The sequence below is a fragment of the Eucyclogobius newberryi genome, unplaced genomic scaffold (assembly GCF_026437365.1).
Source record: "Eucyclogobius newberryi isolate DKJ021-1_F unplaced genomic scaffold, fEucNew1.0.hap1 SCAF_16, whole genome shotgun sequence".
Classification (NCBI taxonomy): Eukaryota; Metazoa; Chordata; class Actinopteri; order Gobiiformes; family Gobiidae; genus Eucyclogobius; species Eucyclogobius newberryi.
The window spans coordinates 18,845,953-18,869,804 of record NW_027315790.1 but is presented as its reverse complement, the minus strand read 5'-3'; the positions used below and the strand labels follow the sequence as shown (position 1 = coordinate 18,869,804).

The following is a 23,852-nucleotide window of genomic DNA, read 5'->3' as shown; positions in this document are numbered from 1 at the left end:
AATGCTATTAATTATTAATTAATAGTAGCCTGAAATACACATGTATTATGACTATCAATAATCATATATTATTATGTACAGCTCAAATGTAATAAAAATAAGAGAAAATACCCCACTTGTGCATAAAATTTACATAATAAACATTGAGCCCACAAAAATATGGAAATAAGTCAGGATTGTAATTATCGTGACAGGCCAACCAATTTTCCTGTTCTAACGTATCGTTCTAACGCCCCAAGGACCTTAGTTACTTTGAGCAGAATGAAGTTCCTTTGTGTTCTCTCCTCGCCCCTCAATGAGCTTTATCCTCTGGTGTGTGCAGGTGTGGGCGCTGCCAGCTTGGCCAGGCTGACGTTCATGGTGGGGGGCCCCGAGGAGGAGTACACGGCTGCCCAGGAGTTGCTCACATGTATGGGGGGGGCCAACGTGGTCTACTGTGGGCAGGTCGGGTCAGGACAGGTAAGCAGCTCATTACACTGGAGAGATTAGCCATTAAAGCTACTGTCATTATGCTGGGACTGCAACTAACATTTGTTTTAGTAGGCGGCTTTTCGATTCTTTGAAAAAACTATTACTTACAAATATTATATATCAGTTTTCCCTCGACCGTAATGCTCATGTTTGAGTTTAAACTGAATTGTGATGTAAAAAGTAGAGGTGGTTAAAATATTGAATTGTGATTTTTCTGGCAAACATTGCAATTATTATTATTATAGTGGTTATTAGATTTGGTTGTGTTCACATGAAACATATCCACGAGCATTAACATTTGAGAGAAGACTGAAATATAAACCATAAATTAATACAAGAATAACGTGCATTTCATAATTATAGAAGTTTTATACATGGAATTATAAGGATTTGTTTACTTAATCTATATGATTTCCTTTTAGGCTGCAAAAATCTGCAACAACATGCTGCTGGCCATCAGTATGATCGGGACCGCCGAGACCATGAACCTCGGCATCAGGTAATGTAGAATTATCTACCAAAGTAGGTCATTATTGTGCCAAGAAGACTAAAGTCATTTGGATGTTCAAAAGTCCCAAATTGTGGCAATAAAATGATATAATTCCTACACTGCTGAACGGTGTTGAATCCCAGATCAGAAGTGTAGAGAACACAAACCCTCATAATTCCAGAATTTGCTATATTAAAGGCCATGTATTGCAGAGAATGGCCCACTCCAGAGGGTTTGTGTAATAAAAGAGGCGTGTCTGTTTGAGTGAGATGGATGAGTGGGAGGGGCCTGCTGTACTGATTTCCATCTGCTGATAGAGCTCTATTACAGACCTGTCACAGTGTACTCATCTCTAACCAGATAATTACCTTATCACCACACAATGGAACCACTTCACAGCCTCAAACTGCCTGAACCCAAACATGTGGGCGTGTGCTCTCTACTTCTAAATACCAGTGGATAAAATCACATGTTTTATATATACGGTAAATTATACAACTTCTTCTTATGGAGGTTCTGTCATATTGTATCCATGGAGATTTTATTGCTTTGCCTCGAATGTTCCACAGTATGGCATGAAACTTCTCTGTATCCATGGAGACAAACATCTATAATTGAGATGGATACGTTTAATGCCAGCCCGTGAACGTAAAGCAATAACATCTTTTAACATGACACGGTGCAGCTTTAAAGCTGGGCTACCTGAGTTTCACACCAAGACCCTTTAGCACATTTAATATTCATGCACATGAATCTTCTGGCCTGTGCACAGAGTTAATACATTTTTTTTTTTCCAACGATGAAGTTAAACTGGTGTGGGCATCCAAAGTGCAGTGCTTCGTTTGGCTCTTACTTTCAAGTTAACTAGACATAATATACTTTATCATTAGATGCAGACAGCGTGCAGTGGTCTCATTTTTGTTACAAATAGTCTCTTTTACGAAATACTCTTTGGTGGTAATTTGCTAATTTATTTTATGGTAGTTAATTTAGTTAATATAGTTTATTTTGATTGATAAAGACCAGTCCCACTTTAGGTTTTGATGTTCCTCTCAGTACCTTATTCTTTGATCAAATGAGATATCAGGCAGCATTCTGAAAGGTGGTGTACCTGATCAATGTCATCTTAAATACTTAAAGGCGTAATGGACGATTTTTTTGGCCCAAATCTGAGTCTCATTTCCTCGTGGCGTGGACTGCCGATTCGTCCTGTATCAATCATAGGATGCACCTACTGCTCACCTGCAGCCGCGTTCTGGCTCGTACCCAGGAGAGCAGCACGTTTCCTCATGTCTAAGCGCATGCATCTATCATAATATAGTTCCCTCAGTGTACAGGACAAAATTAAGATGGAGAAAGACAGTTCGATCTGGCTTAGAAGAGACGGAAATCTACGAGAGATGTGATCCGTCACGCTAATAAACAAATGCACGTCTAGCCGCGAGGTTTTCTCTGCATCCGCACGGATTGAGTGCGCATGCGTATTTCCGCACGAGTTCTCAAATCGGCGAAAAATCATCCATTACACCTTTAAAAACAGAACTAGTTCATTTGAAATGGTTTATAGCAGTCCGCATGTAGTGCTAACTTTCCTACAGGCTTCTGAGAGCCTAATTATTCACTGCGATGAGTCTATAAGCGCTTTTCACAACTTTCAGAGACCATAGCAGAATTTACCGGCACAGTAAAGCTAACAGCAACTAGCATGCTAACGGTGCACTTTTTGCTTTGCAGAGAATAAAACACTTAATTGGATGCAGAAAGCGCACTGCGTTGCTATTATGGCCCTTAGCGCTTGCTTTTACAGCATATCTGTATTGAGGACTGTACTTTGCTTTATTACATGAAAAAAATCAGGTATAGCCCAGTTTAATAATAAATACATTTGAAAAAGAGCCAGCCTTTTGAACAGTTCATTGATGAATAAATGGCAAAGACTCGGCTCCCATTAATCACAATCTTTTCGGGGGTTTAGGTGCCAGTGCAACCCAATTCTTGGGCTCAAGGTTATTGTTGATACCAATTTCCAGTCTAATTCCATGGTGCAAAGAAAAACAACACATTGAAACGGTCTAAATATAATGTTTTGAAAATAATACTCAGATTTCCATACATTATTAAGCAAAAATACTGTAAGGCTGCAAGATTCTCAATCGAATTGAATTGATTGTATTTTGAATGGATTCAGTTTGCAATTTTTGGAATACCAGTCTTCTCCACAAACTACAGAAGTATCAGGTCTTATTCTACATAAAACCTATAGTTTAGATGTGTACCAACAGCGTCTGAAATATGTGTGATTCTTTTATTAGTTTGTCACTTCATGGGCCTATTTCAGTCTTTTTGTCAATTCTCCTGGACCCGTTTAAAAGGGTGAACTTTGAACATGATCCTATAATCAAAACATAAATTGCAAATCTAATCTAATCGTAATTGCAATATAATTTATTATTTAATAGCTCATTCCGGACATACACACTATCCCTCTCCTGTCTTGAGCCCCTCCCCTTACGCCTAACTCATCAGGCCGTCTCGTTCCATCGGTGTGAATTTATGTGTGCTGCTGTTTCCTGTTTAGCTGGTGTGATGGTGCTCCTGTGTTAGCTCTGATTTATTTGTGCTGAGAGAGGAGCAGAATTGGCCTGAGCGCGCACATAAACAAAAGTACTGTAGAACGTGGCTGAAATATGGATCCATTAGAGAGCTGCTCCCATTTACACAGCACTACTATGCACACCGCGAATGCAAATCCTAACTTGGGTTCGATGGAACGCCTTTGTCAATCTCTGAGACTGAATATTTTAAACACTGTTGGACTTAATTGGCTGAAAGAAGTCGCCATGTTGAGTTTATATGAGTTTCTAATGGGTTAAATGTTCATTTTCATCCTAAACTCAACAGTTATTTGGAAAAGTTGACATACACCAGTTTCAGTTTGGTCCTCGTTTGGCTTTGGTTTAGTCCTGACATAGACTTTGATTGGGCCTGTTCTAGGTTTAGTTCTGGTCTCATCATTGTGTCTTAAAGTCATTTTTGTCTCATCATTGTGTCTTAAATTCCTTCCAACTGGGAACAATCCTGCCTGTGAGTGTGTAGAATGCCATGAGAGGTGGTATATACCTCGAGGATGGGCTTCATGGTATTGACAGCTCAGTGATTCCATTCAGTCTTTGGTAAAGCAGCACTCAGCTTTGAGTTTATGAATTGATTATTTTGGTCATCACGGTCTATCATGGAAGTGAATAACCAGGACTGTGGTCTGACCTCTGACGTCTACTCTGAGGCTACTTGTGTTGTCCTGATAATGGTTTGTTTCCCCAAATCTCTGTACAGCAATGTGATATAACCAATATATCATATTTTCTCCCCTTGTCAAGCATTCTAAAATATGCAACTCCATTGTGTAACGTCATACTGTGGTATTTTTGGTGGTGTTTTACATTCTGTGGACATTTCATATCATCCCAACCCTAAATCTTAAATCCCACCACTTTTTATTGTACTGTAAAGTTAATTTGTGCTGACGGAGATGCCTTTGAACTTTGTGCCTGTTTTTGATCTAGTTGATGGATTGGTCCAGTAATTACAGAGCAAGATATATTTGTATTGCAGAATTCGCACACTGCAATATGCTGGTGGCAGAGGCTAGCACTCTCGCACCACAGCAAGAAGGTTGCGTGTCCGGGACTAACAAAGTGTTAGTGAGTGGGTCCAGCTCCAGTGTCTATTTTGTGTCCGCCTGTCCATCTGAGGAAGCTCTCCTTCACTGCGGAACTACTCCAGGTTTCTACTTTTTCCCATGGAGGTTTTGTAGTTTTTCCTGGCCGAGAAGGAGGGGCCAAGGACAGAGACCCCGAGACATTTGTCTAAGGACACCAGATGCTGGGACATTGCCAAGTCCCTTTGAACATTATTTAATCTTTTTTTCACTGTCGTCCTCCGAGGCAACCGCTGTTGTAATTTTGGGCATTACAAAAATAAATATAATTGAAAGCTCTGGAGATGGGTCCCTGAGCGCTGCACTGGAGCAGTCACTGCTCCTGAGGAGTTTCCCAGCAGCATTGAAGGATGGGTCAAATGCAGAGGACAAATATGTCCCTAATGGGACATTAAAATGTACCTTAACCTAGTGCTTTACAAACATTAAAATGCTACATAATCACAATACAAATTTATAAAATCACAGTACAATATAACATTACAATATGCACTCATAATATGTTTAGTTATAAACACAGCTAAACAAAGCAGTTGAGCCTGGAGATATTAGCTATAAACCAAGTCAATATGCCTGAATTTTGAGTGAAAAGGCAACATCTACCAGATAATTCTTACCTGTCCTCCAGCCCGTTGTTTCAACCCAAAAACATAGTTGTTTCTTTAATAGTACCATAAGGTCTTGTATATTTCTAAGGCACATACTGTGTATGTTTAATGGAAACGACAGAAGCACCAGAAGAATAGCATTACAAACCTCCCTACTTTTTGTTTATACTATGCTGTTCACTCATCCCACCATCTTCACTGTTTCAGCCCCTCCAACACACTGTCATTGTACAGAGGGACCGCCATGAATCTCCCATGGTGCACTGCAGCTGCTCCCATATGCAGAAGAAGAAGCACTCAGCCAATTTACACTGGCGCAATGGCCTTTCTTCACATGTGTTTTACCTGCCCAACACGCACAGATGCATACACACACACACACACACACACACTTTCAAGCTAATTTGTTGATCTCAGATGGAGCCGGGGCCGTGTTCAGCCGAGCGTGGCCTTCTGTGAGAGCGGAGGATGGCCCGGCATGACAATTATGCTCCTTCTCGATACTCACACACTCATGCACTCCTCTATTGTAGGGTCTGTTTGCTTTGTGTCACTTTTTGATTCTGTCTTTTAATCCCTTCATCTCGCCTTGTCATTTTTGCGCGCAGTCGACCATTCCGAGTGGAGCAAGGCTTTGTCATAATCAGGCTGAGGGGAAACGCTACCGCTCTAATATGTCAACTGTTCACAGTAACCACCACACTGTTGACTAGTTATTGCATTATACATAGTCAATTTTCCTTTTGTTGTATGATGGACAAGAAATATACGGAGCCAATACCAGTGCCTTACATTAGCTATGTTTCAACTAGCCCTTGGTTTGGTTATATTAATAGAGGAAGGTGTCTCCATGTTCTCCAAATGTTTTCTTTATAAATAAAACTTAAATCATAACTGGATTTTACTGATCTCGGCAATTCACTAAAACACGTTCAGTAAATCCAAGTTTGTGACACTGAGACATGAAGTTGGAGTAAATAAGCAACAACTTCCAGTTTATCATCAGCTTTTTCTGCATTTATACCCTATCTCTCTTTGCCTGGGATCCAGAACACGCACTTTATTTATTGTACAAAGAGTGAGTCTGGTCACTCCACCCTCCGGCACGCGTCAAGTCGCAAACCATGCGTTTATTTCTGTGACACATGTGAAACGAACAAGTTCATTGGCCAGCCATCATTTAGCACAAAATCAAACTTCTCTCACCTCAGGTTAGAGTTTTGTGCTTTGCTCATTGATTCTGCAGAAATCCGCCATGCTTTTCAGTCCCGGTCATATCGATCTGTATTTAAAAAAGAGATGTATCTGGATTTTGGATAATGTTTAAAACATATTTATCTTGATGCTAGTCCCGCTTTGGAAGCTAGTACCACCCACGGCCCACTTTGCTTTAGATCTCTGAAATAGACCGTAAGTTCTCTTAAGACAACGGTGACACTTTTGTACCGTCCAATGTGAACCAGTCGACACGTGGTTATAGGGAGGTTTGAGTGTTCAGCTTCTTTCATGTTTGACAGTGGGAGTGTTGCTGGGCAGGGGGATTGAGAGACTTATGGACTTTTCAAGCACTTGTAGTATTTTACAAAAGTTAATGGTCGACCAAAACTCGACCATATCACAATATTCAAGCATCTATTATATTTATTTGCCATTAAGAGGTAATTAAAGTAATCTGAAAATCCACCAGCTTTCACTCAGAGCAGGCTCAGATAGAGCATGACAAAGGCTGACCAACAGGAGGAGTACGTGAGTCTGTTTGAGGACAGGACTGCATTGAATGGAGAAGCGCTAAATCACCATTTGAGGATTTCACCAGAACAGCAGCATCAGCTCACAATTAGATTTTCAACGTCTTATCGCACGGCCTTCACAAAAATACTAATTGCGTAACTTCTTTCCTTTTTAGATGCACAGCAGAGATTCAGATTAACCAGCCCTACTTCAGTCCAACCACCATTTGTTAATTTACATGTGGGCTAATCAAAGACACAGGGACATTAAGCAGGCGTTCCCACATGGCTGTTTTTGTCTGTAATAAAGTGCAGCGTGCGCAGTGATGAAGATGAAAGTGGTGCTTGAGTGTGTAAATGGCCCAGTAAACTCGTGTGTGAGAGGAGACGTGCTCGTTAGCTTGGTAATGTCTTCATAAACGCCGCCTCTTGCTCCTTCCTCCTCAGTCAGAGAAGCTATTAACTATCTCGCACTTCTTTTGTGATTTAGTTAGAAATGTTCTGCAGTGCGTTTTTTTTATTTTTATTAAGTGGGGCAGTGTTTACCCACCAACTGCAAGGTAGCTGCCAATAAACCTTGCCTGAGAGAACACAGTCAGTCTACTCTTCACCTATTGATTACTCAGTGTGTCATTGGTAGAAAGTAAATCAGTACACAAGTAAAAGTACTGTGCTTAAGTGAAATGTTTTAGTGTAAATTTGACATCTGAGAGCAGGGATCTGTACTTTCTACTCCACTACATTTTTAAACATTTTCTGAAGGCATTGAGACCGCTTGAAATCGGCATGGTGACTGACATCCTGCCTGAGTTTAACACTGGGTATTGACAAAAATGTATCCCGGAAGTAAATGTGCAGCAACCAGAAGAACTATAACCGGAGCAAACATCACTCTTTGAAAGAATTTGGTCCTAATGTGGATTTTGCGTAATTTTCTATTTTACTTTTATCGTATATAGTGTATATATAATTGTCTTGACAAAACATAAGTCAGGATGCACCTTCCACTATTAATGACACCTTTTCTAAAATATGTAATAAGGTCGCTGTTGCAGGAGATTTTTTTAATCCCAAAGCCCAACTGTCTTTGTAGTTCTCCAGGAAAGATTATTTTTATGTGAATGGTGCACACACACACACACGTTTGTTGCACTGAGCTGCACTGTAGCCATGATTTCTGGTCATATACGGTCTTCATACTGGGTTTGGGTTAATCATCTTCCCATGAATTCAAGGAGAATGACAGATTTGTCCTCTTAGTTGCCATTTCCATCCTATTACAAAGCAATTACTGTGCTCTAAAGTTAAATGCTTCCCATATTTACTTGATGTTAATTGTCTTTGCATATGATAGCGGTGTTTATAGTAATCCGGGGCTCTGTCTGCTCATATTTGTGTAGGTGCCTTACAAACTTGAACGTTTGGACACTATGTATCCTGCTGTGTCGTGTTGATTGTTTTCTCCTGCTGGTTCATTTGACATAATCACATTAGCGCCCGTGCAGGCTACAAGCTAACCATATCCATGTCCTCTCATGTTTATCCGTGTCAATCTTGTTAAACCATGACATGTTTTCCTCTCCACGCAGATTACACCCGCGCCGCGCCTAACCGGGTGCCCCAAGCATGGGGGGGGACTGTATTGATTTATCGTTAACAGAGGACAACAGGCCCCGTCCGTCAGCGTCTCCAGCCCCAATAACAAACGATGTGCTCGCTCCGTCGCGCTTTATTGTAGCGCCGCCGCTAACCTTTTCAGCTGCTGACCCAGAACGCAGGGAGGGGCCGTGTCAAACATATGTCCCCCCAGGAGCACGCAGTGTGAGAGGGGGAGGAGAGCCAGGAATGGATGGTGACAAACGGCATTTAAAAGAGCATCATTTTTGAGGAACAGCATTAAGAACCATTATATAGAAATGAAGGATGTTCTGTGTCGCGTCGAGGTAAATGAGTGGAATTAGGACAAAGGCTACATTTGAAAACACAAACAGCACAAAGTGGAGGCAACAGAAATGGAGAGTGCATCGCTAAGTCCAAAGTGTTCAAATGTTTAGCAGGCAGATGCTCGTCCAGGATATGAGAGCTTAATGACCCTCGGTTTTGACATATTAAATGTCTTAAATCATGAGCAGGGCCATCGTGTGAGACTTTGAACCTGCTGGTCACACGTTGTCAATCTGAGCACCGTCCAATTAATGTTACAATATCACATTTTAGTGTTACAATTCTTGTGGGAAGAAAGTCTTAAATATTTAGCAATGGTCCCATTAAGCGATATAATATCAGGCAGATGACAATAGCCAATATTTTAGCTGTTATGGCCTATGAGAGATATTTGGTGATATCGTTGGCAAGATGTCGACAACTAAAGCAAGGTTCACAAATTGAGGTCATGTCATAGTTAAGTTACAAAATGTCTTTATTTGGGATCATAACTGCCATATTTTATGATGATTGTGTGAACGTAAAGCCTCCTCTTCAGCTTTATTTCTCTTCTCTACCCATTGTAACTCAACCAGTCTGTTTAAAAAGATATGCCTGATCAGGCACGGACTGGGAAAGCTTAAAAAAGAGTAGGCAAAACTGAAATGCCCTGACATTGCCAATATTAGCACTGGTATATTGTCTTTCCCTTTCTGTATAACTGACAAAAACAAAATGCCTTCTTCCAACTCTGGATGGTACATCAGTTATCTGCTATCTTAAACTGATCTTAAAAAGTTGGCCGATATTTTGTGCCGATTTTTTTATGTTTATGTTTTATGTCCCTGATAAATAAATAAATAAATAATAAACTAAACTTAGCTTTATTAAAAGTAGGTACAGTACGTAGTCTGATTTGAAATAGTTATGACCGGCATTAGAGCTTCTGGTTTTATTTGTTCCTTTTCTGTTTGTCTCGTAAATAACCAAAATAAGAGACGCCATCATGAGCGAGACTGCCTGTTAAGATGTGCGTCAGTCAGGCCACATTTCCAAAACATTAGAGCAGTTAAAAGGAGGCGATGCAGACACAAAGAGCCCGGGAGAATGGAGAGGCTTAATGCCATTGCCATTCTTAATTAGTCGCTAGACAGCTCTTAAATGTGCGGTCGTGTGTCGCGGTGGAGGGAGGGCTCGTCCGTAAGCGGGCATGATGCTCCCTGCTCAGAGAGGCCGTTATTGGGCCCAGTCAAGGCGGCGCACGCGGCTTGATGTGGCGCACTCAAACTGTAATATCCCACAATGTGCAGTAACAAGCAAAGCCACAGACAGTGTAGTGGCTTTAGTCGCACCCCTCTGACACCAGCCCACTCTGAGGCTGTCTGCGCTGAGCTTATTAACTTGCTTTATGTTTATTGTTCTTACTTTGACCATTTTGTCCAGACACTGTGTACCAACTAGGCCGGGGAAGTCCTAGAAAATGATACAGTAGAATAAGCACAACATATATCGGGTACAAAAGTGCTCACACTTTTGTACCCGATATATATTGGTGCTAATGGCAGTACAGTATTGGTGATATCGAAGGTGTTTTTATGTCGCCCGGGATCTAGAATACACACTTTTCCAGTTCTTTACGAAGAGAGAGTCTGGTCACCATTCTGTCACGTGACTCCAAGGAGCTCATTGGCCACCTATCATTTCACATCCTCAATATTGCCCTGTTTGGCTAATCTACCATTCACACTGGTCTGAACTCGCAAAGATTAAAATGGAAACCCGACTAATATCGAGCAGTATAAAAAATACAAAGATATATCATTCTGGGCTTTCCAGGCCAGTTGTCATGTATATGTGTAGGTACAATTACTCAATAATATCAGCAGATTTTTTAACACATTTTATTATATTTCAGAAAATACAGTTTTTATACAAAATGGAAAAGTTCATTTGTGAACAAACTACAGCTTTACTTTAGTTTGTCCTGCATTTATTTTATTTAATGGATATTTGTAAAGGCAGAAAGTCAGACATCCACATTTGCATGTGCATTTGTTGTAGATGTTCATTTTGTAACAAACACATGATGTCCATATCTAAAATGTGCAGATTTTAACCTTCGGGTTGAAGTCACCACTCTGTCACTACTGTTCCTTTTATAAAGATAAAAAGCACACTAAATAGATTCTGGAGTTTTAAGGGTGTTTTTGATTAAGAAGTATTTATGTTCAAGTTAGTTTGTGTGACTCAGAAAAGCACATTCAAATTAAAATGGGTGAAAATGTCAAAGCCTTTTATATAATGCTTACTGAAATATGACAACGCAAACGTGCAAATGTCATAGGTTGGTCGAAGTTAGTTTTATTATAAAATACTTTGCACTTGACTAGTGCTGACTCGTCATTTCTATGTAATGTATTTTTAAGAATAATTTTAAATGGATGGGTTTAGACAAAGTTAATGGAATGTTTTTTCTGTTTCATAGTCTCCACATTATGTCCTTTGATTGGAAATCTTGCAGGATAATGAACCTTGTCCCACAGAGTCGGGACAGAAGCTCTTTTGTGCTGCTGTTCTTGCCCGTGCGAGAGACAGTTTTATGGCTGCTGTTCACTGCTTAACCACTCCGCTCCTCCACTTTCCCTCTCTCCTGCTCAAAGGCGTGATGAAGGATAGACCTGGTGCTAAACATCAATAGTGCATTAGGCCACATTACAAAGCATTGAGGCATTATCTTGTGAGGGATGGTCCGAGCTGGGCAGGCGGGCGGGGTGCACCAGGGGTCAGCGCCATCTCTGAAATCTCCGCTCATATTTTCCCTCCTTCTGCCCAGACTGTCCACAACATGTCTTTTATCAACACTCCCCCTTTTTTATTGGACTATGATGGTGTAACAAGGGAAAATCTACAGTGGTCAAAATAACTTGGATACAGGTTATTCAATCTTTTGTCTATGTATTTATAACCAAAGGAAAGATGCTTTCAGTCTGGGCAATCAGAGAGTCGTACCCCTGACACTGCACTGCAGACCAGGGCGTCTGGGTCAAACATATTACATCGGAGCTGGTTTACTTTTGAAAAGGGAAGCAACCAGCTCTTCAAACCAACTAATCTAGCAAATCACTTTTATGCACCTCAAATAAATATACAAACAAGTACCTTTTAACTAGGGGTGGGCGATATTGACAAAATGTAATATCTTGATTTTTCTGTGTGTTATATCAATAATGGGATTCAGACAATATTTTTTAGGCCTGTAAATGGCTTGGTAGAGGGTCAAGTATAGCAGGAATTGTGAAGAGTTTTGTAGTCTTATTGTGGTGTTTGTAAATTATTGACAGTACACCTAATATTTTATCTCCAAACATCAATTAATATATTATGCGTTTTTTTTATATATATCTCTCACCTCTACCTTTAATTAGATACTATATTTAGTTTTTGCTTGTGTATCTCTTCAGACTGGGCCTGGATCCAAAGCTCCTGACCCAGATCCTGAACATGTCGTCAGGTCGCTGCTGGTCCAGTGACACCTACAACCCGGTGCCGGGGGTCATGGAGGGCGTCCCGTCCGGCAACAACTACCAGGGAGGCTTCGGCACCACGTTAATGGCCAAGGTACTGCACAAGAACAAGAAATCTTTATTTCTCACATGCTTTTCCGGAGCCCCCCAAGGCCAATCTTTTATTGTTTACATGATAACTACATGCCAAATTTAAGAATAAAAAATACAATTATTTGCAGATGATACAGTTCTGTATTTTCATGCAAAGACAAAAGGCAAAGCTGCTGTAATTCTTTTAAAACGGGCTTGCACCTCAATACTAAATCAAATATTGTTTCTTTCTCATCAGCAGCAGGTGGTGAACAGACTGTAAATGGAGGGCAATTCGATGTGGTAGAACAATTTAAGTATATTGGACTTACCTTCTATTCAAATTTAAAGAAAATTTCCAATATTATTAGATTGAACTTGAACCAATTTTAAACTCATAAGGCCTTATCTGACTAGAGAGTCACCATAGGCTTATATGCTTTTGGTGGTATTTATTCATAGTCTATTTTCTTACAACATGGTCCCACACAAATGAGAGTACTCTGAGGCCCCTGAAGGTCTCTGTTTAAGAAAACTCAAGGCATTATCACTATTGTAAGACTCTAAGTAAGTACAACATGTTGGACTTCGAAAGTTATCAGATGTTTTTGTCTCTATTTTGAATTTGTAAATGGGCCCCTTTGCGCTTAATGTTTTAATTTTTTTTTAATATCAGCAGTGAACAAAGGCACAGTGTTTTTCTCATGGAGGGTCCGCTGTCTACTTGTCTTCATGAAGCTGTTACTGTCCTGGAATGTTCCACTGTATGGCTTTAAACTTATCTACCGCCATGACGGCGGTAGATAAGTGATCCCGCTCACAGTAAGAATCCATGTTTTGCTGAGGTATTTTTGCCATAAAAACACATGTAATTAAATAAATGAGACAAGAGAAGTTGAATTCTGTGGAACATTCCAGGCAAAGCAATAACATTTCCAAAACCAGACCATGTCCATATTTAAACTCGTACGCAACACAGCGAAAGTAGCATGTGTTCACAGTGGGTATTAGCTCTTTGGGCTCATGATGAGGGTAGTAAAATGGAGTGTGACAGTGTTTAGTTACTGATTTCCTCCTGCTCTCTCCTTTGTCTGACTTGAATTGTCTTTGTGCACCCCTGATGGCTCTTTTGTCGAGTGCCGCTCCCTTTGACTGCTCCATCTGTGGCTCTCGTTCATTTTACGGCCCCTGCATTAGCCCGGACCAGTGTCACACCAGCCTTTGTAAAACAACAGTGGAGGGGTTCGTTCTCTGCGCGTACAACACTGCGTCTGCTAAATGATCTTATAGGGCATAAACAAGTTCATCCATCGATCCAAACGAAGCGCTCAGGAGCATCACTTTAGCTTCATCTGGGTCTCACTCGCAGGCCTTTTGTGATCCAAACCTTTCATCAGTAAATCAGAGAAAACAATTGCTAACTAATTGAATGGAAAAAGAAATTGTTCGTTGTGGAATTTGCAGCCCTAGTCATGGTGCCCTTTTTAGTAAAATAACTCAAAGTTGTAAGATAAGATAAGATAATCCTTTATTGTCCCACATGGGGAAATTTCATTGGTGCAACGCAGGTAGATACAGAAGAACAGATCACTTATAGGAAGTCTGAAAAACAAGTGAGGCTGCAAGTGTTCGGCTCCCAGCACTAAAATTGCAATATGGCCAGTTTTAATCTCCACAAAGTTCTTCTGACCCTTGCAATAACTACAGAAGATCAACATCTCCAGTGAATGTCAATACTATGTAATGCTTCTCTCTGTCAGTCACTAGTCTGATTCTTATTGCACTCATATTTCTCTTTCCATGGCTGTTCTCAAGACTCTACTCTCCCACTTTATTTGCGTTCCTCTTCAGATAACGTTTCCAGGTCGAGGATCTCCTCTCCGTTCAGTCTGTTATTCCTCCTCCAGTTCAAACCGTTTGACCTCTTCGTTTAGTGGCCTGAGGATGTTGATGAACTGAATACAGTATTTTCCTACAGTCTTGACCTTTGGTGTCGGCCAGATCAATCTGAAAAACCCTCCGATTTAGACCTAAGAAAAAGGGTCGTGTTCTACAGCCTCAAGCTCACAGTTTAGTGTGACATTGTTCTTTCCTTTTCTCTTCACACTGGTTATCTTTTGTACAATATGAATAGCATTATTTAGAGTAAAGAGTGTTTTTTGATTGCATAATATGAGTTCATTATATACATACATACTGTACCTGATCTGTTCATAACCTGAAATGAATAAACAGAAAATGTGTTATGTGAGGCTCATAGTATTTGAAAAGTATATAATGCCCTTAAGACCCCTCATGACAATTCATATTGACTTTTAAAAGATTACCACTATTAAGGGTTTAATAACAGTCATTTCGTCATGTTGGCTACACTGAAACAAAGGATTATGGTCTATGTAGTTCCTGCTATCTTAAACCATTCCATGGAAACAATTCCTCATGGTCAAGTCAAAATTGCTTACGAACAGAAGCAAAAACCTCCCTGTGAGTTAATGTGAAATGAATATCATGTCTGTTTTGTTGCAGGACCTGGGTTTTGCCCAAAGCACTGCCACCAGCACCCGCTCTCCCATCCCTCTGGGCTCTCTGGCCCACCAGATCTTCAAAGTCATGTGCGCTCGAGGCTACGCTAACAAGGACTTCTCCTCCGTCTTCCAGTTCCTGCGTGAAGAGGAGAGCCAGTGAAGAGCCCCCCAGGCTCCCAGCACTGATACCTTTGAGTCATAAACCATCCGCACATCACAAACATGCCATAGAATATCTGCGACTGGCCAAACCCTCTGCTTTATCAGCCTTTTATACAAGAACCAAAGGTGAGACATGTCCACAGGTGTCAGATCTTTGTACACCATTCAGTCAGAATCTAAAGGTGCATTTTGCTGAAAGAGAGGAGCCAATAAGACGTGTCATCACATTTATTCTATGTTTATCATTATGCTTTATGTCTCAGATCTTTATTCCCCTTGTTAGTTGTTAGAGTGTTCTTATTCCTGTAGCCGACAGGAGCAGCTCCACATTCTAAAGATTTGATCAAAAGCATGTGGACTTATTATGAATAATGTTCCTGAGAAATTATGAACCTGTTCCATTGGTTCACTTATATTAATCTTGTTCCACTTTATTTAGCACTTAACGTAAACATTTGGACACGGCAAATACAAATGACATGACAGATGAGTTCAAATGACAATTGTGGATATTATGAAAAAGCACTTTAGTGTGAAAGTCCAAACCAAATTACCTAAAATCTATATTTTGAAAGTGTAAACATTTGTATTTCTGCATTGAAAGCCATTACATGTTAATTGTAATATTTAGACTGTAATATTTTTGCCATAATTCAGGTCTCTATTCCTAGAGCTCAGGGCCATATTAACAACACGCATGTACTTTTCATCTGCGCATTGGCCAAATCTCATTTTCACTTTATAGTATATAACCAGTCAGTGTAACTTAAGGCCAATGAGGGGTCTTTTTGGCAATGTGGAAAGAGTTAAGAATATACAGTATGTTAAATCTTGTGCATGATGGATGTATGCATTATGTGCAGGTATGGTGTTGCTTTTAGTGGCATTGTTCTGCGTAAAAAGGGACGAAAATAAAGAATAGCAACGTTTACGACGGACAATGTGAGGGAGAAAAGAGCTGAATATTTTCGGACGCTTTCGGATCAAAACTGAACACAATGTGAGATTATGTTACGATTAATCATTTCTCGAATCTTCGAGATCAGTCTGTACACGGGGTTCCTATGCGTGCGTTTTAAACATTTCAAATATTGCTACTTAAATATGAAGCCCTGATTTCATGATTGTGGTTACACTGTACCATTTCAAAGAGTTAAAGGTGCACTGCGTCACTTTTTTGATACCGTTAGTCACCCTCTCTTCTTCTAGATTTTATTGCTTGTCTTTGAACGTTCCACAGTTTATCATTAAATATAGCTATGTATTTTGCATTTATTTAAACACAGGTTTGTTTTGTTATTGCTCAAAAATACATGTATTTTTACTATTTGCGGGTTCGGCCCTCCACAAATATGATGGGATCAGTGGTTCTCAAAATGCGGTACGCGGATTCCTCTGGAGTTCAGATATTTGATGAAGATAAAGTCAGTTTTTAGGCCTCTTTTAGCCATGGCATAGTCCTGTTTCAGACCCGGTTTAGACCTGGTGGTACTCGGTGCAACTAATATTTGTTTAGGTGGTAAAAAGTTTGAGAACCACGGACCTAGATCCAAGTTTAATGCCATACTGTGGAACATTTGACAAAGCAATAACATCTTTATGGAGACAAGGAGATGGCAGACCCCGCCCACCAGAATATCATCTACATGTCTTGTATGGCAGCCTTGGAGGGACATGTGCTATTGTCAATAAGCAAACATTCAAACTGATAGAAATGCCAAAATCTTACTATAAAAATACAATAAAGAATATATGCACAATGGTCCTCTCCAGGCGTGGGACCGAGACAGGGAGTTCTACTTGACTTTTCAAGATGTCGATGTGTTTTATGTTGTAGGGCTGCAACAATAAATCGACTAATTGTAGCGATAATCCCAAAAACATTTAAAGAAAAGGGGGAAAAAAAAGAATTTCCAATTTTCTTCAATAGTACACTTTATTCATATATCCTCTATCTAGAAGCCTTCAATCATCATTTTAAACCTTTATACAGTTGATTATGTATTTAAAAGGTCTCAATGTACAATAGAAATAATGGTTACAAATGGACGGATCCTAATAACAACTCAAATAATTGTGAGTGACAGCCCTATTATGTTGGCACTTCTATTGTCCGGTATATAGTTTAATGGTATACACTTAAAAGTATTACATTTGTTTCGTTTTGCGATTAAAAATACATAGGAACCCTGTTATTATTATTATTCTACCTGAGGAAAGACTCAACTGTACCTCATTTCAATCACTACATTACAATGCAGGTTTACTCTAGTTCTCTAGTCCATCTTTGTACACTAAATGCTGGATTCTGGACATTATACTGACCTGATATTACCTCACCTCTGCTCCCTGAGCCTCAGTATTATTCTGTGACAACACTGTTCAACTTTTCTACCGTCAAATACAATATTCTACAGTATTTTTCTACGTTTGTACCAGACCTATGTCCACCTCTTCTCTCTCTGTTGACACAGTGTTTCTAAACTTTAGTGTTCTGAACAAATGTAAATAATGTAAATTTCAATGTTGTGTGGGAGGAGTTATGTCACTATTTCTTTTTTTTTTTTTTAAGTCAAGTCTACAGTTCTTTCTTGTGTTCTGTGAGATCAGCCGCTGTAGCCTTAATAAACCGTGTCTCCAAATCTAAATATCGAGTTCTAATGTCATTTTTTTAGAACAATCTTTGCACTGAGTAATTCCAATGAGTTTTGTGTTGACGGTGATAAATTATTTGAATGTTTTGTGTTTCTTGCACTCATTTTTGTGTCTATAATTTGAAAATACCACGAATAATGTAATATTCGTCAAGTTTTGTCAATATTTGTCAACACAATCACAATTAGTATTTTGACTGCATATTTAGTTCATTCCCAACTCCACACAATGAGACTACTTCATATGTCACAAGTCACTTCTGCAAATCGCTTCACTTGCAACTCCACATTATTGCAAATAAACACAACTCAATCCAAACCATGAATTTAAGAGTCAATAAAACATTAATACTCTCTGGGTTTTAACCATACTGGCTGTTAGCTTTTGTGCCATCTCAGCGTCTGCCGGCCGCGCCTTCAAAGCAGGAGCGGCCCGGGCCAAACCAGAAGGGGCTCACTAATGTCAGAATCATGCCCTTATTTCCACCATTACAATGAAGATGGTGATAAACACAAATGTGGCTCGGCTGCTGTTCAGGCCGGGTTTTATGGCGAGGCGGTTGTCTGACGGGCTCAGACTGTGGGAGGCGGTGGAGTCGTCTCAAAGAGTGACTCAGGCCGGGGCTGACATGGGGAAGTGCACTTGTTATAGTGGAGGGCTTTGAAGATTACCATCATCTCTGAAGCCAAAGAGCAAACAGTGTTGTGCAGGGTTCTGTGGTGCTCACGGGTCTGTGTACGTCAGGTTTCTAAGTTAAATTGTTTTACTCATGGGTTGAATTGTTGGAGTAAGTTTTATGACAAATAGGTGTTATTAACTGCAAAGCCAAACCCCCTGATTCCCCTCTGCCAGTGTCGGGTGCATTCTTTCATCTTTAATCTCATCTCAGGATGAAGACGAGTTGACTGAAGTCATCTTAGAAGCTTTGTTCCACAGATTTAGTTTCTTCACATCCAGTTTTCTGCCTTCATGTTTGGCTCTGGCTTTTACAGCTTCTCTGTCATGAGACCAACATCTTGGTATTGTTTCTGATTTCTGTTTTAGACCTGATTTAGTTTTATCCTGCTTTATACGATAATGTATACTGTAATGTTTTATACGTGGACAGAGCAAAGTTGATCTAATCTGGCTCCATCTTTCTATTAAAACATCTCCACCTCTTTCTTTGTAACTGTACCAGTCTGACTCGCCATTCTGGATTCAAAATGTTTATTTTAAAATGATCTACATTATCCAGGTTGTTATTTTGCTATTATCTGTGTGAATCAAGATATGAAGAATAATAAGTGACCAATCAGGTCATCTTCTTTCTCCAAGGTCCAATTGACAGCTACTAGGCTCGGTGCTTAAGTGCCCACTGCTGGTCTCCTCAGGGCGGGTGCTGGGCACCGAGCTGTACTAGCGAGTGGGAAAGGGCGTGTACCTTCTTCAAACATGCACCTGTTGCCATGAAACACACCTTCATGCCATCATGGATCTATTGTATTGGTTAACATCACATCAGGCTGCCGACCTCCAGAGAAAAGAAGTTCTACACAGACTAAAAAGCAGTTTTGGGGCCGCCCGGGGACATTTTTCACAAATCAATCTACTTTAGAGCATGTTTTAGTGGTGAGACTTTTCCCTCATTCTCGATTTAAACCAATGGAGTTTCCGCTGGACCGGAAGTGCATTTACAAGAAAGTGCCAATCATGTGGCAAAAGAGGGGAAAGTGGGCGGGGCAGAATTAGGTCATTATCTTCTAGCCACGATTGGCTTTAAATGGCTGGAGCCAAACCGTATGGTGGACTTCGGACCTATCAGACCTGGTTTGGTCCAGCTTAATAACCAGTGACACAGCTTCTTTATTACCTAGGTATCATAAAATCAATTCTCAGCTCTTATATTTTCTGAACGTCTTGCCCCACTCTTCAGCCCCTTTCGTATCTGTCATGTCAAATAAAGCCTGCTGGCCAAACACTTGGGGTCACTTTACTCTTGGGACCAGTCGTGTACAGCTGTGCACAGTCTGACCTTAGCTTAGAGCTCACTCATCTGACATGATGGCAGCTCGTCCTCACACAGAGCTCCTGATGCCCTCCCACGTCTGCACTCCTCACTATAGTTCATTTTGGGAGCTGTTGTGGGCCTTGTTTATAGCAGGCTGCTCAGCCCGTGGTTTGCTCATTAAAGCACACATGAAAGCGAGTGTGAGAGCGCGCTGTGGTGGGAGGGGCCCGCTGACGTCTGAGGGCCCGGGGCCGACACACTGAGGGCCTCACCCATGTCCCACTGGAGTCTGTGTGCCAAAAGACACCATGCTCCAACAAAGTAGTTTGATATTATGTTTTAATATCGTGAAAGACAGTTGTATATCTGAGTTCCCTGTCTTGATTGGCAGATGGAGAATGACCCTCGGATGAGTGTCCAAACGTTTAGTTTTTCCGAAAATACTTCTTCTACAGTGTTTTAAAGTATAAATATTCTTTACGGCATGTCTTCCCTTCTCTCTCATCCCCCATTTCACACTGTAATTTCCAGTCAATAAAGCCTTCGGGCCGCAAAATAAAATAAAAAAAAAATCATAGTTTGAGGTGCTTTATTAATGTCGGTCAAATGTTTGTTGATAGTTGGACAATTGTAAATGCATGATAATGATTGGCTACTTGGCAACCACAATTTTTCCAACAACAAATATTTCCCTGTAAGCAATGTGCATTTTGATGTTTATTTTCATTTTTGATTTAATATGGGACAGTGCACATGAATCAACATGTACATGTGCCAGAGTCAGCCATGCAGACTACAGTTCATCTGTCGTCCCACTGGCAGGTTGATGGAGACAGACAACAGGACGTGTAAGAGGCCCAAAACACTCCAGACACATGACTCAAGTACAACGAGGATCAGTGAGATACAATACTTAAAATAAATAGAATAAAACATGCTAAAAGTACACTACACACACAACATTGAAGCGACTAACAAGACAGCGACTTCTGTTAGAGACGTTAAGAATAAAACACAAAGGTCATGATAGCGTTATAACTTCCTTCCTGTCCCTTTCATTTGTCTGGCTCTGTTTGCTCACTAAATTTTCCACTTTGTGTTTAGCTGCTGTGATAAATTCCTGAGGCTACAGCGTTCATTACATTCCCATTAGCCCCACTCGCCCTGTTTACCACTGTCTGTCTGTGGTGACTCATGTCAGACCCATGTTAAGGGTTGTGTGGCAGAGTGACTGAGCAGGTAAAATGTCCGCCTCAGCACTGCGGTTAGTGAAGCTGTTACACAGAAACAACATGAGGAGTTAGGCCTGACACCAAACCACAGCGAATCCTGTTTAGTCCGCACTCATTCTCCCGTGCTGTGTCAGGAGGGTTATTTTAGTGAGCGTGGAGAACTGCAAAAGAGAACTATTCTATCCGCTTACATTTATTCATGGAACTTAGAAGTAATTTGACTTGGTCTGGTGACCCTGATGCTAGTTGTTGTTAGCTTTACCGTGCTGGCCTTTGAAAGTTGTGAAAATCGCTTTCGAGTTCATTGCGGTGAACGATTAGTATGATCAAAATTAGTACTGAACAGTAATAGTTATGTTTAAATTGTGTTTTAATCCTTAATTCTACATTCAATCTGGTCAAAAATGGTATGAAAAATGCTTTCTTAATTAGTTCTGTGTAAAAGTTTGACTAGGTTAACTTTAGTGTAGTCTATATTGGATATAAGTTGGATCCAAACAGGCAGAGTACCTTTCCCCTCTCAGCTTGCTCTGGTCTCATGCATACTTCACTGCTTGTTTGCCGTACCCCCTACACTCCAGTGTCACCTGTGAGTAACGACGCCTCCCACTCCCTATTCATCAGCCTCTTCTGCACATGCTCAGTAGTGCCCTCGTGCTTTAATTCTTCTCATTGGAAGAGTGATCATGGTGCTCGTCAGAATCCATCACGAGCACTTCCCACGGCGCCCGATGCACAGGTAAGTAATACCAGGCTGTGGAGCAGGGCCCAGGCCCCTCACTCCTGTGGGGGCCCTCCAGGGTGGCCCCAAAATACCCAGAGGGGTACAGGGGCCCGCCAAGCTGCATTTATCACTGCCAGCGCCCAGAACACAAACTAGGCAAACACAAGCAGAGTGAGGTCTAGAGGGAAGTGCATAAGATGTTGTTTTCAAACTTACAGTATGTTGGGTAATAATAGGGGCTTAGAATGACGGAGTGTGGGTGGACTTTCTCATTTATCTGTGACCAACAAAGCTGCAAAGTTTCACTCTTCTCTCATGAGAACGCACACTGGCTCTTGAAACTGCTGTGCTCCGGAATGATTGTGGAGCGTTCTGAGGGCCACACTCACACCTGCACCAACCAAGTCATGGTCCAATGAAAACATGCAGCACTGGATGGCTTTGATTAAAAGTCTGATATGAGTTCTGCTGTGACATATGTCCCTTTTTTGATTTAGCCGCAGCGAGAGCCATAGGAGAACATCTGTCACTGCCGATTGTATCTGGTGGGGTTTGAAGGGACATCCGTGCACCTGACTGAGCTGTTAGTCTAAAGTCGTGAGTGTTCATGAACACGGTGAGAGTTATTTACAATGACCAAACCTGCCAGTCCTCAGAGGCTCTCCTGCTTGGGCGTGGTTCAATTGTCCACACTATTGCCTGGGGCCAAATAAGTTGGCCCTCATGCTCCATACTGAGGATTACTTTTTCTGTCAGTTAAAATTCATCTACCTTTGGCATAACGACTTTTTTGAATGAATCATAGAAAATAGCAAGATCTGTGGCCTTCAACTTTGGGTATGTTTCAGTGAAAATACTTTGCACATCTCTGGCCTAGTGTGAGGGCACCATTAAAAATACAGCATTACATGTTCTTACTTTTTGTTCCAATCAAACACTAAACTAAAAACATACCAACTAAAAGAACTTGTTTTGGGTACTGTATTATTGCCATTATAGTATGTATTTGCACTTCTTTTTGTTCAGTATTCTCTCCTCCATGTCACTGTCAGTCATCCTCCTCCTCAGCCTCTCCACCTCCTCCTCAGCCTCTCCACCTCCTCCTCAGCCTCTCCACCTCCTCCTCAGCCTCTCCACCTCCTCCTCTTCACCACCACCTCCTCTTCTCTAGACCGTGGTGATTGGTGGCACAAGTTTAAAACACAATTTTACCGCCGGAAGTTTAAAGCGCTCTTTATGGCCAATTAATCCGGTGCCTCATTCTGTCTGCTGCTAATTGTACAGAGATGTATGGGTAAAGGAGGGGCCGCGGGTGAGGGAGGGGCCGCGGCTGAGGTGAGGGAGGGGGTGAGTGCACTGGGCCTGGTGCAGAATACCGGCCCGCATTGATTAGGAGCTGAGCGCTGCGATGCTTCTCTCCTGACACTGATCCACATTAAGGCTACATAAACACCCATAATTGGTTGTTTTAGAGCCGGGAGCACAGGGGCCTGATGGAGCGCCGGGCTGAAGAGAGTGAGGGAACCCGAGTGTGAAATGAAAAGCTTGTTAGTGGGAGAGGATTCTCGCTGCTGTTACATGGGCGTATTAATTTGCAGACATAGATTACTAATTTGGAGACACAAATTTGCGTGGTTGATGAAACAGGGGCGTGTCTGCCATTGATGCTAAAGATTTTTGCCTGAGAAATGGTTTTGATGACTGAGACTCCTTTGTAGAGCACCAAAACAGTAACATTTTATTTTAGACTACACTTATTAACAACCAGCTACCTGCTAATTTGCATAAGTATTTACTCAGCGCTTATTAATGTCTCGCTTATTAATGCTGTACAACCTTATTATTCTGCTAGTTTGACGTTTACAAACTCTTTAATACCTTTGATTGTGTTAGGACATTTTTGTGCATGATTAAGCGTTAATAATTAAAAACTACATTTCATCTTCTAGTACCCCTTAACAACATCCTTATTACCTAAAAGCCAATTGAGATCATAATTCATTCAATAGGCCTTTTATTAATAGTAAT

General features: G+C 40.9%; 1 protein-coding gene across 1 annotated transcript in view; it reads left to right on the top strand.

Moving 5' to 3' along the window:
- hibadha (3-hydroxyisobutyrate dehydrogenase a) overlaps positions 1–17,871 on the top strand; it is a 43,813-nt gene extending 25,942 nt beyond the window's left edge. The window contains exons 5-8 of the mRNA XM_072447795.1: positions 323–459; positions 894–970; positions 12,402–12,558; positions 15,063–17,871. Of these exons, the coding sequence (XP_072303896.1) occupies positions 323–459; positions 894–970; positions 12,402–12,558; positions 15,063–15,221 (530 nt within the window). The 3' untranslated portion in view covers positions 15,222–17,871. The remainder of the gene's footprint in view (positions 1–322; positions 460–893; positions 971–12,401; positions 12,559–15,062) is intronic.
- Positions 17,872–23,852: the final 5,981 nt, after the last annotated feature.